This window comes from Streptopelia decaocto (assembly GCF_964273445.1).
Source record: "Streptopelia decaocto genome assembly, chromosome: 1".
Lineage (NCBI taxonomy): Eukaryota > Metazoa > Chordata > Aves > Columbiformes > Columbidae > Streptopelia > Streptopelia decaocto.
In genome coordinates, this window is record NC_138663.1 from 30,970,953 (window position 1) to 30,986,727 (window position 15,775).

General features: G+C 37.1%; 1 protein-coding gene across 3 annotated transcripts in view; it reads left to right on the forward strand.

Moving 5' to 3' along the window:
* The window catches only part of PNPLA8 (patatin like domain 8, phospholipase A2), a 40,241-nt gene extending 25,679 nt beyond the window's left edge, over positions 1–14,562 (forward strand). For all 3 annotated transcript variants that reach the window (XM_082043320.1, XM_082043321.1, XM_082043322.1), the window contains exons 9-10: positions 11,710–11,905; positions 13,713–14,562. In XM_082043320.1, coding sequence (XP_081899446.1) covers positions 11,710–11,905; positions 13,713–13,987 — 471 coding nt within the window. In that variant the 3' untranslated portion in view covers positions 13,988–14,562. The remainder of the gene's footprint in view (positions 1–11,709; positions 11,906–13,712) is intronic.
* The last annotated feature ends 1,213 nt before the right edge of the window (positions 14,563–15,775 follow it).

Here is a 15,775-nt window from a genome sequence, read left to right on the forward strand (position 1 = left end):
TTCTGTGTCTACTTGTTGCCGTACACATTTTCCTACAGCCTTGGAGACAGTGTTGCCTCCTGTTTAAGGAAGAGGGCATTTACTGAAATGTGTTAGCTACATGGATATCTGCATTTCTTTTTCTCTTATGGATTCTAGAGGTTTGGTTAGTGGCTCTTAAGGTGGGGACACACATGATGCAGTTTACCAGCCTTTGTGAAGTAGCTGTGCTTACCACACCAGTAGTATTTTTGCAGAGCAGACTGCCTGCAAGATTCTCTGCTGGGACTTGCTAAGTGAGGTGTTATTGGAAGATCTGTTTAATGAAATGAAATTGAGAGTATATTTTGTTTAGGCATTTAACTTGGATACATTATAATATTTATCCTCAATGATTCAGAGTGATGCTTAGCTAATGTAATTTTCAGAGTGCTTATTTTTAAAAAATAAAAAAAAAACCCTCACTCTCAAATGAGCTGTATACGTTTAACTATTTTTTTGCTTAGCCTTCTGAGTCCATATATCTTTAATGACACTGTTTACCAGGTAATATCTGCTATAAAACAAATCTTGTAAAATCAGAGGTGGCTGCATATAGTGAAAAATGAAGAGCTAAGTCAATTCAGTGTTCTCTGTACAGAAAGCCTAGGCTGCTGATCTCAACTTATGGTGTTACTAGCCACCATTTCTTAGATAAAAAATAAAATTACTGTCAGTTCTCAATAGCTTGTAATTTTTATTTTCCCAGGCTTTATATCTGTCTAATACTGACTTGAGTGGGGCCATGTTTCTATATGAAAAAGCCTTGTGATACTCATTGCAAATGAAAGCCTAAGAATGTAGTGGGACTAATGATATACTGTTACCTCTTCCCTTAAGGAAAGCTTGTTTATGATATATAGTGGTCTGGTGCTTAATACAAAGAATCACTTCATTCTTTGTCAGCCACCATCCAGCCTCTAATTAGCCTTCTGTATTGTGTTTTAGGAAACTGCCCTCTTCTTGTCATGGATACACATCTGAGTACTGTGATAGGAATAATTTTCACCATTTATATAAAATATATGCATAAAGTCAAATAGTTCAATACCCAATACATTCCTATTAGTCAAATAAGGGCATAATATCTAAGCCCCATTTCCTGTACTGAGCTTCTCTTCCAATACAAGGATTAATCTGTAGTATGTGTTTTGCAAATTACAAATCAGTTGGCAATCTCTTAAAATATTCTTTACTTTGCAATGTTTCTTTTACTTGTGGTATATTACACTGCTGGTTTTAGTAGCAGATATACTTTAGATTTTTGGCTACAGAATTTAGAATTATTTCATTTGGCATTTCCTTGGGGAGGGGTGGGGGAGAAAAGAGATAAGGGAGCACAGAATGAAACAGCTTCCCTCAGGTCGAATTCAGTCCTTTGTCATGGTTGCCAACTACATCATAGTCTGTAGTTTGTAAACATGTAAAGCTGTCTTTGCTTTTGCTACCCTTGTAGAAGGTTATTTCAACAAGATTTTTCTTCGTTTTTCTCATGGCCACAAGATTTCTCGTTTTTACTCTTAAGTCTGTTCCTACCTAATGGATACACATTCTTCTTGTGCCAGTACTGTTCTCTAGTTTAACTTTTCTCATTGTATTTACCTTTCTGATGTGTGCATAGAAAGCACTCATATCCTTTTTTATTTTGACAGTCTAAATGTGCCACTCTGTCTCAGTCTTGCAGAATAGGCTTAATATTCTCTTCATCATCCTAGTAGTCCTTCATTGCACCTGCTGCTGTTTGAGTAATTTTTCTTTAAACTATTCAGTGTATTTGGGCATGACCCGAGGCATACTGTGCAAAGTTGGATTAGCCAGTTCTTTCTCCACTGTAGTGTCTTTCATCACATCCAGTGGTCTGATATGCAAGGTATTCTATAAATCCAGATTTTCTTCATTGAAAATTTTCTGTTTCAATTTTTATCTGTCTTTAATAAACCCATCTTGTATTTTGCCATACAGGCATGTCCTTCTTAATTTAGAGGACTCATGAATGAAATTTTTCCTTCAGTTCTTTCCCTGCTTTTCACTGTCACCCACTGTGAATACAAAGACTAGGTAGTTCATATGCAAATGCTGAACTCTTCACATGAATTACCTCCTATAATTAGTTCACTTTATTTCCTAAATTTTGTCCATTTTAAGATCAAATCCTTTTGTTATGAACCTGCTTTGTTTCAGTTGCAATGAGATGAACTCTAATGTTTGAGTCAACAAATAAAGAATAAAACTGTATTAATAAATTTAAATAGCTTACATAGTTTTATAAAACAGGGTTTTATGGGAAATCCAATTTCAGTTTGAAATTACAATATGAAAGATAAGAAATTCATGGAGTGTGTGTAATATGTTTACATTTAGAAGTTGTCTGTAGAGTTAGCTTATAGCATTCTGATTATTGTACAGTTTTAAACAGAGGAATGACCAGCAGGTTTTGAGTAGCATTTATCGATGATATATCTAATAATATGAGTCACCTGGATTCCCTATGGGTCATTACTGGTTGTTTTATTCTTCATATTTTTTCTCAAAGCATTTTTAATTTCCTGTCATTTTACTATTCCTTAGTAAACTGACAGCTAATAGTGTAGACCAATTAGTTGGCAAAACTAGTATGAGTAAATAATATTAATAACAAGTTATTGATGTAAAACTATATTGAGTCTTAAGAATATTTACATTGTTAGCTTGGGAAATGAAATTTAAAGAATTTTGAAATGTTGAAATTCTAACATGGTCAGCTTTCAGAAGGGTTGGATTATCCCTGGATCTGGGATTTCTTGCTCACTTGTGGAGATTTTATAGTCATGTGATTTTGTTTAACTACAAGGGCTTTCACCTTATTCTGATAAATCCCTTCATAGCAAATAGAGTTTTTATATGCTTCTTAAGTTAAATGTTGTCAGAAAGGACAAACCTTCCAGACTTGAGCCCGCTAGTGTCATCTGAATCCGTAAGGTTTTTATTTAGATCCATGAGGTTCTTTTAGCTGCTTTTTTTATTTGTTTGTTGGGTTCTTTTGGTGTGTTCTTGAACTGTGCCTGTGCTCCACAAATATCCTATGACAGAGGTGTCAAACTCATTTTCACTGGGGGCCACATCAGCCTTGCAGTTGCCTTCAAAGGGCAGTTTTAGGGCTGTATAAATGTAGCTCCCCGGTGAAAATGAGTTTGACAGCCCTGTCCTATGGAGAACATGAGCTCAGCTCTGTGTTTAGGGCTGGTATAGATTCAACCACAGGCCATTTTTTTCTCTTAAGTTGCACACTATGATCCTCTCTTGTAATATTACAGGCAATTCATCATTTGGGAACCACAGTTAAAATACTATTTTGGTGATGTGTCCCATTGTTCATTGCAGAATTCATGTAATTAAATCTGCAGTGTGCAGCTTGTGCTTCAATGACAATATATTTTATTGCCTAGTAATTCGTTCTTCATGATCCCTGCTACTATTTACCAAATCTTCATCAGAACAGTGTAAGAGTACATTTTTTGTATCTGACATAAAGCTATGAATTCAGTAGTGTCTTCAGAGCAGCTGGTCACTTTCAGTGAATTAGTGACTCACTGCAATGAGTTAATAATTTAAGATAATCACCTAGCAATCAACCTCAGCCAACCATTCATTCTAAATAAATATCAAGAGCAAACATGTCTGATGTGGGATAAAATAATGTAAAATATATTATTAAATTATTAGCTTAAAATAGCAATAATATTGATAGTTCTCAGAAGCATTAAACATAAAATTTGTGTGTATGCAAACAGTCTACTACAGTGGTACTAATTTTAGAAAATTATAAGTACTGTATGGGAGAAAAGGAAGCATTTCAATAAACTTTCAAAGTTTATTAGATTTTTATTTATTTAATGTGTTCTCAGAATAACGTGTTCTTTTTCACAACTGGTGTATTAGAAGTACAAATACAGCTAATATGCCTTCTGACTTTTTTTAAAAAACTGTCAAGGACAGCAGTAATGGAGATTTTAATATTGATGTCATTCAGTAATAGAAATACAGATGCATTTAAATTTCATTCTCTGTACAAACATTTTCTAAAGAATGTTTCCATTAACCATTTCAAGGGGAATCCCTTTTTCAGTGCACACTTGAGCAGTTACTTGTCACAGTTCTACGGTGTTTGTTTTTCTAGTGTCTGAAGGGAAATCATAATTTTGAGATCGTTTTGCAAAGTAATGAGCAGAACACATTTCTTTGAGGAATTTAAAGGAGCATCTCTGCCTCTCCTTAAGTAACAGAATCAGTTCATTCTGGAATTGTTAAAAATTTGTTGTATATGAGGATTGCATTAATATCTGTCACCAACTGAGGCCTTTGGGAATAATCATAGTGCAGAATACATTATAAATTTTATGTAGTTGGCCCAATACCATCCCTATTAGTATGGTTGTAAAGCAAGGGAGAATCTTTCTACATAAATTACATGAAATATTTCTAGAAAGAGATAACTGTAGGTCATTGTATGCTTTATAGGAAGCTAGCTAATTTATTTAAAAAAAACCCTGTCCTCACTCATATCTCTTGCAGAAAAGTGGATCAGACTCACCATTAAAATGAAGCTAAAATTAATTGTTCTAGTGCACTATGCATTTTAGACAGAGATTTGTTAGAATATTGGCACCACCATCCATTACTATCACCAAGATAAAGAGGAAACAATTCTACTTCTGTACTGTTTCGTGTGTATAAAACATTATATATTTTATGGGCTCAAAATAGTTTGTGCACGGACATAAATATTTCCCGTGCTGGCTGGGAGCTCCTCTTAACAGTTTCATCCTCAGTACTACTGAGGACCAGACTGACTGATTACTCACAAGAGAGCCATAATGTAATATTTGAAACATTTTTGTATATATTAAATAGGACAGGATAATAATGTAATCTTTCTGTTGAGGAGAGTATGTTTGTGCTGGACACCACAGGGGCTAGTTTATTGCACAGTTAAATCTGAATGTATAGATTCCTTTTTCACAAAGCATATATTAAAAACGGTAATTTGGCAGCCCAGTGATGTTTGACCAAGCAAGCCTTAAAGCTTTCTAGTTGGAGGCCTGTATCTAGTGGAGTGCCTCAAGGGTCAGTACTGGGGCCGGTATTATTCAATATATTCATCGATTATTTGGACGAGGGAATAGAGTGTACTATCAGCAAGTTTGCTGATGACACCAAGCTGGGAGGAGTGGCTGACATGCCAGAAGGCTGTGCTGCCATCCAGCGGGACCTGGACAGGCTGGAGAGTTGGGCAGGGAAAAATTTAATGAAATATAACAAGGAAAAGCGTAGAATCTTGCATCTGGGTAGGAACAACCCCAGGTTCCAGTATAAATGGGAGAATGACCTGTTAAGAAAGCAACATAGGGGAAAGGGACCTGGTGGTCCTGGTGGACAGCAGGATGACCATGAGCCAGCACTGTGCCCTTGTGGCCAGAAAGGCCAATGGCATCCTGGGATATATTAGAAGCGAGGTGGTCAGTAGGTCCAGGGAGGTTCTCCTTCCCCTCTGCTCTGCCCTGGTGAGACCACACCTGGAATATTGTGTCCAGTTCTGGCTCCCTCAGTTCAAGAAGGACAGGGAACTGCTGGAGAGAGTCCAGCGCAGGGCAACAAAGATGATTAAGGGGATGGAGCATCTTTTGTATGAGGAAAGGCTGAGGGAGCTGGGTCTCTTTAGCTTGGAGAAGAGGAGACTGAGGGGTGACCTTATTAATGTTTATAAATATGTAAAGGGTGAGTGTCATGAGGATGGAGCCAGGCTCTTCTTGGTAACAACCAACAGTAGGACAAGGGATGATGGGCTCAAATTGGAGCACAAGAGGTTCTACTTAAATTTGAGAAGAAACTTCTCAGTAAGGGTAACAGAACACTGGAACAGGCTGCCCAGGGACTCCTACTCTGGAGACATTCAAGACCTGCCTGGCCGCATTTGTGTGTAACCTCATCTAGGTGTTCCTGCTCCAGCAGGGGGTTTGGACTAGATGATCTTTTGAGGTCCCTTCCAATCCCTAACATTCTGTGATTCTGTGAATATAGTAACATTCTCATAATGGCAGTGGGTGCCCAGGGCAATGACAGGACTAGGTCAGGATGTGTATCAAAGTTATCTGTATGAGTAGATCTTACAAGTAGTTAAAGAACTTACCTGTTTCTCATTCCTGTGTTTTACTCTGAGGACATTTGCTGCTACCTGTGTAAATGTATTGAGCTGATTTTACAGAATGATTTTGCAAGGCACACCCTTTTTACTTACGGAAACTAGAGTAAATGTTTTTAGAGTAGGTATTTTAATTTTTATAAGAAGTAACCCCTTGTGATAGTGCAGCAACTCTTCCAACTCTGCATTTGAAGCAATAAGCCCTATCCTTAACCTGCATGTTAGTTATCTCTATGCTGGCTTTTAACATAGAATTTGAAAAATACTTTTCAGAAGTCCATTCAGAATCATAGCCTGTGTTGTCCTAGCCTGTGATAGCTTTGTACTAATTCTGTCTCCACTTCTTTGCAAAGACAATGAAAGTAAACAACAGAGCAAGTCTGTTAAAAGTGAACTAAAATGCAAAGCATGTCTGCATAGGCAGTGAGGTGAAATGGTTACTATGGAGCCACCAAACTCAGCTTCCAAATATCAGACTTGTCTTTCTTAGTTTATGTATCCTTCACCCAGTGCTAGATTATTTTCTTCACTAAACTTAGCATCATTGAGGTGAAACTGTGCAGTGCATAGAATGTTATACAGAAAAATTACAAGTCACAACTTGAGCCTGACAAAATTAGGAAATGCAGTGATAGCCTATGAATGTACAGAGTATTCTGAACTTGTTAGAAACAACTGCCCATGGTAAAGCATGGTTCAAAGTGATTTATTTTTTTTTCAGCATCTTAATTTTAAATATTGTTCCTAAAGTTTTGACTTAAATATGTGAGTAGTGACTTCATACATCTTCACCATAATTATTTAAATGGAACAAGATTTTCAGAAGGTTCTGTGCTACCTGGTTCCCAAGTGGTGTGGAGCATTTGCTTTTGTTGAGACTTCCCAATGTATTTTCCTTCTGAATGTAGAATTTGCCCCATCTAGTTCAGAATGTTTAACCAGGCCTTTCTTTATCCCTTGAACTGGGTAAGCAGGGTATGTTCACCAGAGCGTTTTCATTGGAGCATATGCCTACAAAAGATGCATTTCTCCTGCTTTAAATAATTTATGATCTGGTAGTTAAATCATGAGGGAGCCTTCTCTGACTATTTTCCAGCTATCAGAATACTTAACAGAAATATTAGCTGCAGCTTTAGATTTCTGGCTAACTAACAGCAGGCCCTAAAAGTATGGTTACAGTTGCATTTGGAGGTTTTTGAAAAATCTGTATAAAAAAAAGCATTTCCTTTTGTTCACTTGGGAATTAGCTGATAAAATATTAAACAAAACAGTTGGATGTTTACCACTTGGAAAGCCTTTGGCAAAAGCCTGAAAGTAATGTTCCAGTCCGTGACTTCATGGCTTTACTGTTGCTAATAAGCTTAGGTTTATATATATATTAAGCTCCATTTTAAGATTAAGGTATTTGATTATTTCCATTATTTTTATTAGAAATGTTTTAAAAAAAATAGTCTTCTTCCCTGCTCTTCACCTGCATGATGACATTAGGAAAGTTACAAAACCTTTTTCAGCACTTACTTGCATTAACATACCTACTATGGCACTTTGTGCTTAGTGTACTGCCAGCAAATTGACTTGGCTCAAGTGTGGAGTGGTTTTGCAAATTTCAGAATATGGAGAAGCTTCTAGTACTTGCCAGTGCACTGTCCGTAGCAGCAGAGAAGAACGCAAAAGGGAAGTGGTGACTCGTATGTTTGGGAAGTGGAAAAGAGAGTTTTCAATTGGTTTGAGAACTGGCTAAATAAGAAGAGATGGTGAAATGCAGGGAAGGACAGATAATGGGAGAGTAGAGAGAATGAGGGGTCTGCTCTGGCCGCTTGCCCAGTATTGAGTTAGAACTTGGGACATTTGCACATTTTTGTGGATGTTGGTCAGCAGTTTAGCCATTTAAAGAGTTCCTGTAGGTTATTCTTTCAGTTACAGATTCCAAGGTATGAGTTGCATATGGAAAACTGATGTTTGCATTTTCCACAAGACTTTTGACTAGACTGACATAGTTCAAAGGGCAAGCATGAAGCAGGGTATGTCGTTATTTCCTTTTTTTTTTTTTTTTAATTTAGATCTGGCTTTCACATTTTTTTTTATTGCTAGATTACTATATTTCTCAGGAAGGTTTCTTTGTCCAGTTTTATGAAGACAGAGAATAATGTAATATAATTAGAAAGGTTAGCTTCTATTTTTTAATCTTAGAACTGGAAAATTCTTTGTTTACAGTTTTCTTACAATTCATGTTATGTGTGAAATCATTGCAACTAATTTTAAAACTTGTGACATATTTTTCCACAAGAATGTCAGCCTTTGACATAATTAGCTCTAAGGTTTCTGGAGATGCAGAATTAAATGAATTATTGCAGTAATTCCTGGGTTGAGTCCTTAGTAGTGAGATTGAACTAATAACGTTATTTACTGCTTCAGTGTTGATCATTGTAAGGAAAAGAGCAATATGATGAACATCTTTGTTTAACAGAGTAAGCAGATTTCTTGAAGCATGATATTGATCAGGATGTGGTCATTATCAACCATAACCTGTTGGAAGGGGAAGAAAAAACTCAATTGCCTGCCTTATTCAGTCCTACTTCTAACTTTCCAAAAATGATACATATCTGTATAAATGTTAGAAGTTATGTTAAAGGTGTCTAAATTGAGAACTATTAGGAATGGATATTTACTGTCCTTTCAATAAACCTAAATTAGAGAATGTTTAAATATGGAAATGATTGCACTAAGCTGTTGGTTATCATCACAATATATATGTGGTATGTGTACTGCACCTTTCTTTGATGTTTTATGTGTCAATATCACAAAAACATTGTAGTAGTCTCATATTATATACCCCTGAACTTTTGATAACACTGATTTTTCCCATAGTGGAGCAAACATCTTTAATTAAATTATATTGACAAGATCAGTGGAAATTATTTGGTAAGCAGGTTTTTAATCTAGGATTTAAAGAAAAAAAGTAAGCACCACAAAGATTAACTATTAAGATTTTAGATTAAGATTCATCAGGAATTATATCAAGGACAAAAACATCCTTGTATTTAGTTTTCTGTGTAGAAACTGATTTAAACATAAGCAAAGGATAATAGGCACTGAAGAGACCATTCATTTTAGCAGTGTTTTGAGCAAAGGGGACAGTATCCAGAAAGAGTTCAAAGAGCTTTTTGTAGCTTCAAATGAAAGCTTAATTAAAAAAAAAAAAACCAACCCTCAGCTCAGTAATCCTGTTTTTACTTATTTATCTTGCACAGCTGTAGTTAAAAGGAGTTTCTGTTAAATGTTTATCAATTCCAAAACTTTTTTTTTTACTCTTAACTATTCCTGGGTAGACTTCTTTTTTTTGTTGTTGTTGTTCTTGTAACATGATGGTGAGGTTTGGGATATAGGGAGTTTGAGGAGCTGTCAGATATAGGGAGCTTTTGCATAATGCTTATCATAGTCAATATTCTGTTTCTTCTATATTTTACATGTTTTCTTTGTATAGCTTTTGAACAGCTATAAAGTTCTTTGTCTCTGCTATTGATAATGTTTTCTTAAGCTTTGCCTTTATAACTGTTTTTCAAAGGCATTCCTAATATACAAAGTCCTATTGAATTCAAAGTTTCTTAGTTGGAGTCAAGATCATTTTACTGAAGTCAAAGTGCTGAACATACTTTTTGAGATTTGCTGGATCAAAATTTCCTCATCTGAATGCTTGTCAGACATACTGATTCCTGTTAGTCCTAAAGTATTTTATCCCAGCCTCATCACCTACACTTTTGACATGTTGCTAGCAAAAGTTGCCTCTGAAGGATAAAGAAGGTGATCATGAGTGGTCAGCATGGATTTACAAAGGGAAACTCACAATTGACCAACCTGGTAGCCTTCTGGCTAGCTTGGTGGACAAGTGGAAAGCAGTGGTTGTTGTTTACCTGGACTTCAGTAAAGCCTATGACACTTATCTCCCATAACATCATAGGCAAGCTGACAAAGCGTGGGTTACATATGTAGACAGTGAGGTGGATTGCAAGCTAGCTGAATGACCCAGCCCAAAGAGTTGGGATCAGTGTCACAAAGTCCACTGGGAGGCAGGTCACTGGAGGTGTAGCCCAGTGTTCAATACTGGGGCCAGTACTATTTAACTTCTGCATTAATGATGTGGATGATGGGATAAAATGCACATGCAGATGGTACAAACCTGGGAGAAATGGCTGGTACAGTGACTGTTTGGGCCACCACTCAAGAGAGACTACAACAGGCTGGAGAGCTTTCATGAAGTTCAACAAGCAGAAAGGTAGAGTTGTGCATCTGGGGAGGAATAACCCCATGCAACAGCCCATGCTGGGGACTGACTGGTTTTAAAGCAGCTTGGCAGAGAAGGACCTTGGGGTCCTGGTGGACAACAAGCTAAACATGAGCCAGCAATGCACCCTTGTGGCTAGGAAGGCCAACAGCATCCTGGGCTCCATTAAGAACAGTGTTGACAACAGGTCAAGAGAAGTGATCCTTCCTCTGCACAGCTGAGGCCTCATCTGGAGTATGGTGTATGTTCCCCAGTACAAGAGAGATATGAGCATACTGGCTCAAGTCCAGTGCAGGGCCACATCATATGAGGAGAGACTGAGAGAGCTGGGACTGTCCAATGTAAAGAAGGGAAGGCTCAGAGATGATCTTACTTGTGTGTACTAATGAAGGATGGAAGGGAATGAAGGTGGCGGAGCAGTGCCCACTGGCAGAATAAAAGACAATGGCACAAACTAAAACACATAAAATTCCATCTGAACACAAGAAAATTTTTCACTATGAGGGTGGTCAAGCAGTGGAACAGGTTGCCCAGAGAGGTTTTTGAGTTTCCATTAGTGGAGATACTCTAAAATCTGACTGGACATGGTCCTGGGCAATGTGCTGTACGGGACCCTGCTTGAGCAGGGAGGTTGGACCAGAAAAGCTCAGTAGGTCCCTTCCAACCCAAATGATCCTGTGATTTTTCCAAGTCTTAAATCTGGGCTATAACATCTTATGTAATGACTGTGCTTTTTAAGTAGCTTTGACCAAGCTTAGCTATTGTAATTTTATTTATTTTTATTTATTTTTATTTATTCCATTTATGGAATCTGCAGGTAGTGATTTGGATTTTGTTACAGAATATATCCTTGTAATACCAGTAATAAACATTTTAGGATGCAGACTTTTTGATTGTTTGAAAAGGTAGTCAATATGCTTATCTGTCTTATCCAAAAGCTCTCCAGAAGATGAAGTCATAAGTTCTTCAGATATCCCAGTGAAGGCTGCTGTTCCAGCCTGCCTCTTCTATACAACAGCAGAACTGACCACTGAGCCAAGAGCTGCTCTGACAGGGTTGATAAGCTCAGGCAGCCCAGCTGCACAGCTGGTGAATAGCACAAACAGAGCCGTTGCACAAAAGATGGAAATTAATGCTTATTTTATGTAATTGATTTTGTATATTACTGTTGTGCTAGTTTACTTCATAGTTGCAGTTTCTTTTATGACTAATATTTGTATTTGATTTCCAGGATGGAGGTCTGCTTCTAAATAACCCTTCTGCTCTGGCAGTTCATGAGTGCAAGTGTCTTTGGCCAGATGTTCCACTGCAGTGTCTTGTATCGCTGGGCACCGGTCGATACGAAAGTGATGGAAAGACAAGCGTCACATACACCAGTCTGAAAGCCAAACTCACAAATGTTATCAGCAGTGCAACTGATACAGAAGGTTGGTGTCTTCAGATACATTTGTATTGTGACTCTTCTAAAGTTTTTGGTTTTTATAGTTCCAACTCAGACAGCAATCTGAGCCTTTTGTCTTTCCCCTCCTCCTCTCTACCCGCCCCATTGAAACTACTTGAAATGTGTTTCTGTGTAATTAATGCATAGTTGGTGCTTTAGTACCAGTATTACATGTTTTCTGGAGATGATAGTCTTATCTCCATGAGTTCATATTCACTGTATTGTTGCTAAGCTCTTTTAGTTTGAGTTCTCAAGTGTTAATATGAGGTGGTTCACATCGCTATACCAGAGAGAAAAGGTACCTTAATCAGAATGACAATGATAATCCAACAGGATTTATACAAAGCGATATGATTTTACTTATGTGTCTGAATAAAGGCATACTCAGGAATTCATTTCAATAGAAAAATCATTTTCTTGTTTGGTGTTTTGGGTTTTTTTTCATCATCAGAAAAGCTTAATAGTTAATATAGGACATAGTATGGTTTTCAACAGCTTTATAAAAAGTATTTTAGTTCTTTTCCATGTGTTTTTAACATGTGCTTTTCCAAGGACTATAGTGTAAGAAATCTAGATTTTGGGCTGACTTTATTTGCACAATTGCAGGAAAGGCAGTGAGAATTGTGAGAAAGAGAGGTGTGTCCATTTTCTATCAAGGGAAGGAGAAATTTCATTGCAGCTGAAAAATCAGGCAAGAAATTTGATGGGGAAAAGGAGGAAAGTTCATTGTGGAGACCAAAGGAGAGGAAATGGAAAAAGGGGAGAGTAGATTTGAGCAAATGGGAAGTTATATTATGAAGGAAAAAGGGAAGAGTATTAAACAGGGCAAGAAAGACTGGATGTGGTGGGACAAGAACAGAGACACAGCAGAGGAATTTACAGGAGGACAGACCAAGCAGAGAAGATTACACGATAACAAGAGTCTTTTGCTGTGGTCTTACCTATGATGTTTTTTTCACTTTAGATTTTGTTCTTTATATGGCAGAAAAAGAATGGGCAAGTGTGGTAAGAATGCAAAGATGATGGAAATAAGAGAATGAAAGATAAAATAAGTAATGGAAATGGAATTTTAAGGGAACCAATCAATAGAAAAGAGATTTAAAAGAAGAGAGAAAATAGGTTATAGAAGAGAGGGAAAAAGGAAGAGGAGAGAGGAAGAGGAGAGAGGAACATCTAAATACATTGCATAGCTAATTTATTATTGTACTAGTTAACTGAACTGTTATATTTAACATGAGCACTTCAAATTAAATGAAGTGTAAATTCAAACTCAGTATCTCTAGTAATGTATAAAAAATAATCAGCTGCAAACAAAAGAAAGCTTTAAAACTACGTACTTTTTACTGCAGTCTCTGGGATTAGAGAAGAAGATACAGGTGTGGGTTTCATAATACCTACTTCCATTAGTACTGCTGTCACAAATCATGTGTATGTTAAATGGGAGTACATAAGTTACATTCCTGCTCTTCAGAATATGCTCTCATTTGCAAAGGAATAGAATGTGAATGTAATTAAAAATCTGGATGGCTGCAAAGCCTTCTTAATTGTCATACCAGTGAAGTTGTCTTAGAATAAAACATTAAATTCTCCCTGGTAAACAGAGCCACAGGGTCATTTGCAAACCTTCTAATGTGAAAGGGATTTTGATAAGGCAATAGTGGAAAAACATTTACTCAGCAAAGCAGCATGTATTTACACTTACTGTGTCACTCCAGAGCACTTGTTGTTCAGAGACTTTAGGACTGTTTGTCTCTTATAAATATAACTGTTTCCTTTATTTGTTTTCAATACAGAAGTTCACACTATGCTGGACGCACTGTTGCCTCCAGATACTTACTTCAGATTTAACCCTCTTATGCATGAAGACATACCCCTGGATGAAAGTCGTAAAGAGAAACTAAATCAGCTGCAGACAGATGGAATTCGTTATTTAGAACGAAATGAAGAAAAACTGAGAAAAGCCGCAAAAATATTAACACAGGAAAAATCAGCTTTGCACAGACTTCAGGACTGGCTAAGATTAAAGGCTGACATGTATGAAGGCCTTCCTTTTCTTTCCAAGTTGTGAATATGGAATGCATGAAACATCATAGATGTAAATCTTGTACCAGAAAATCCATTCAATATTGTAAAGGAAAAAGGTTTATTTGGGGTAAATGACATCTTCAGAAAGCTGCCAGAATTCTGGAGAAGCAATTCAGGATGGCTCTTTTGTGCACACTTACTTCATACAAGGTTTTATGGTGTTAATTTTTTGAACTTTATGGATCTTACTGTTGCTCTACTTTGTTAAAGTCTGTAAAACTGAAAATTATGAAAACAATTGTGTTCTGCATTTTTGGATGTATGTACCATAATTATGGCGACTGTAAAACTTCAACTACCAGGTTTATTCAAAATTAACATAAAATAAAATCTTCATTCACATTAGTGTAGCCAATATAACTGTTAGGCTCTTATGTAGCCAGTGAATTTCATAGAAATGTAATGTTCCTAAAAAATATTTGCCCATGTTAATTGCACTTTTACATTTGAAAGATAACATATAAATTCTAATTTTCAGTGGGTTTTGTATTTAACAGTATTGAGTAAGATGTTTGGATGACTACAAATGGCAAATTAAATTATAAAAATTAACTGATATTTTAAGGACTTGCTGCTTATTGTTTTTATCAGGATAACTTCAGATTGCTTAATTCATTATTTGAAAAGAATCCCAAGCCCCAAACCTTCACTTGAGCAACTATTCTTGTCACAGGATGAAGAAAACAAAATCTTGAAGTAGTTTACTTGTTAAGTGACTTCGAAGCTTACTACAGAAGCTTTGGGTTTGGATAACAAACTTCAGGTGTATCTGGCTGAGAAAAAATTAGCAGTTGGTGCATGAAATTATAAATTATGCATTTTCTTTGTCTTTTTAACTTTCATATATGCATCCTCTTGAAATTACTTTGAGTTGTGAAGTTACATTTAGCTCACTATGATCTTACTACTCATTCCTTTGCGGCTTTTCTGCTTATGTCAGGAAGGGTGGTGTGGTGAACTATGATGTTGTCGTGGTTTAACCCCAGCCAGCAACTAAGACCCACACAGCTGCTCCCTCATTCCCCTCTCTGGTGGGATAGAGGAGACAGTCAGAAAAGCGAGAAAACTTGTGGGTTGAGATAAGAACAGTTTAATAGGCAAAGGCCGTGCATGCAAGCAAAGCAAAACAAGGAATTAATCTGCTACTTCCCATGGGCAGGCAGGTGTTCAGCCATCTCCTGGACAGCAGGGCTGCATCACATGTAATGGTTACTTGGGAAGACAAACACCATCTCTCTGAATGTCCTCTCTTCCTCCTTCTTCCCCCAAAATATATGCTGAATGTGATGTTATATGGTGTGGAATATCCCTTTGGTCAGTGGGGTCAGCTGTCACAGCTGTTTCCCTCCAGATTTCTTGTGCACCCCCAGCCCACTCACTGGTGGGGTGGGGTGAGGAGCAGAAAAGGCCTTGACTCTGTAAGCGCTGCTCAGCAGTAACTAAAACGTCCCTGTGTTATCAACACTGTTTTCAACATAAATCCACAACACAGCACTCTACTGGCTACTAGGAAGAAAACTAATTCTATTTCGGGCAAAACCAGCACAGACAAGATAGTATGTCAATGAAATGGTATTTTCAACAACAGGAAGGTACATGTGAGTTCTTAGACATGGTATGACTGTAGTGACATTTGAGTTAGACACAGTCACTGTCACAGGTTGGGCACATGCCCGTTAATACGATCACTTGATAGATTTCTGGGTGAGTTTTTGCCTCTTAGTGGGCAGCTACAGTACATGAAAATAATTATTAGATAAAAGGTATGTTT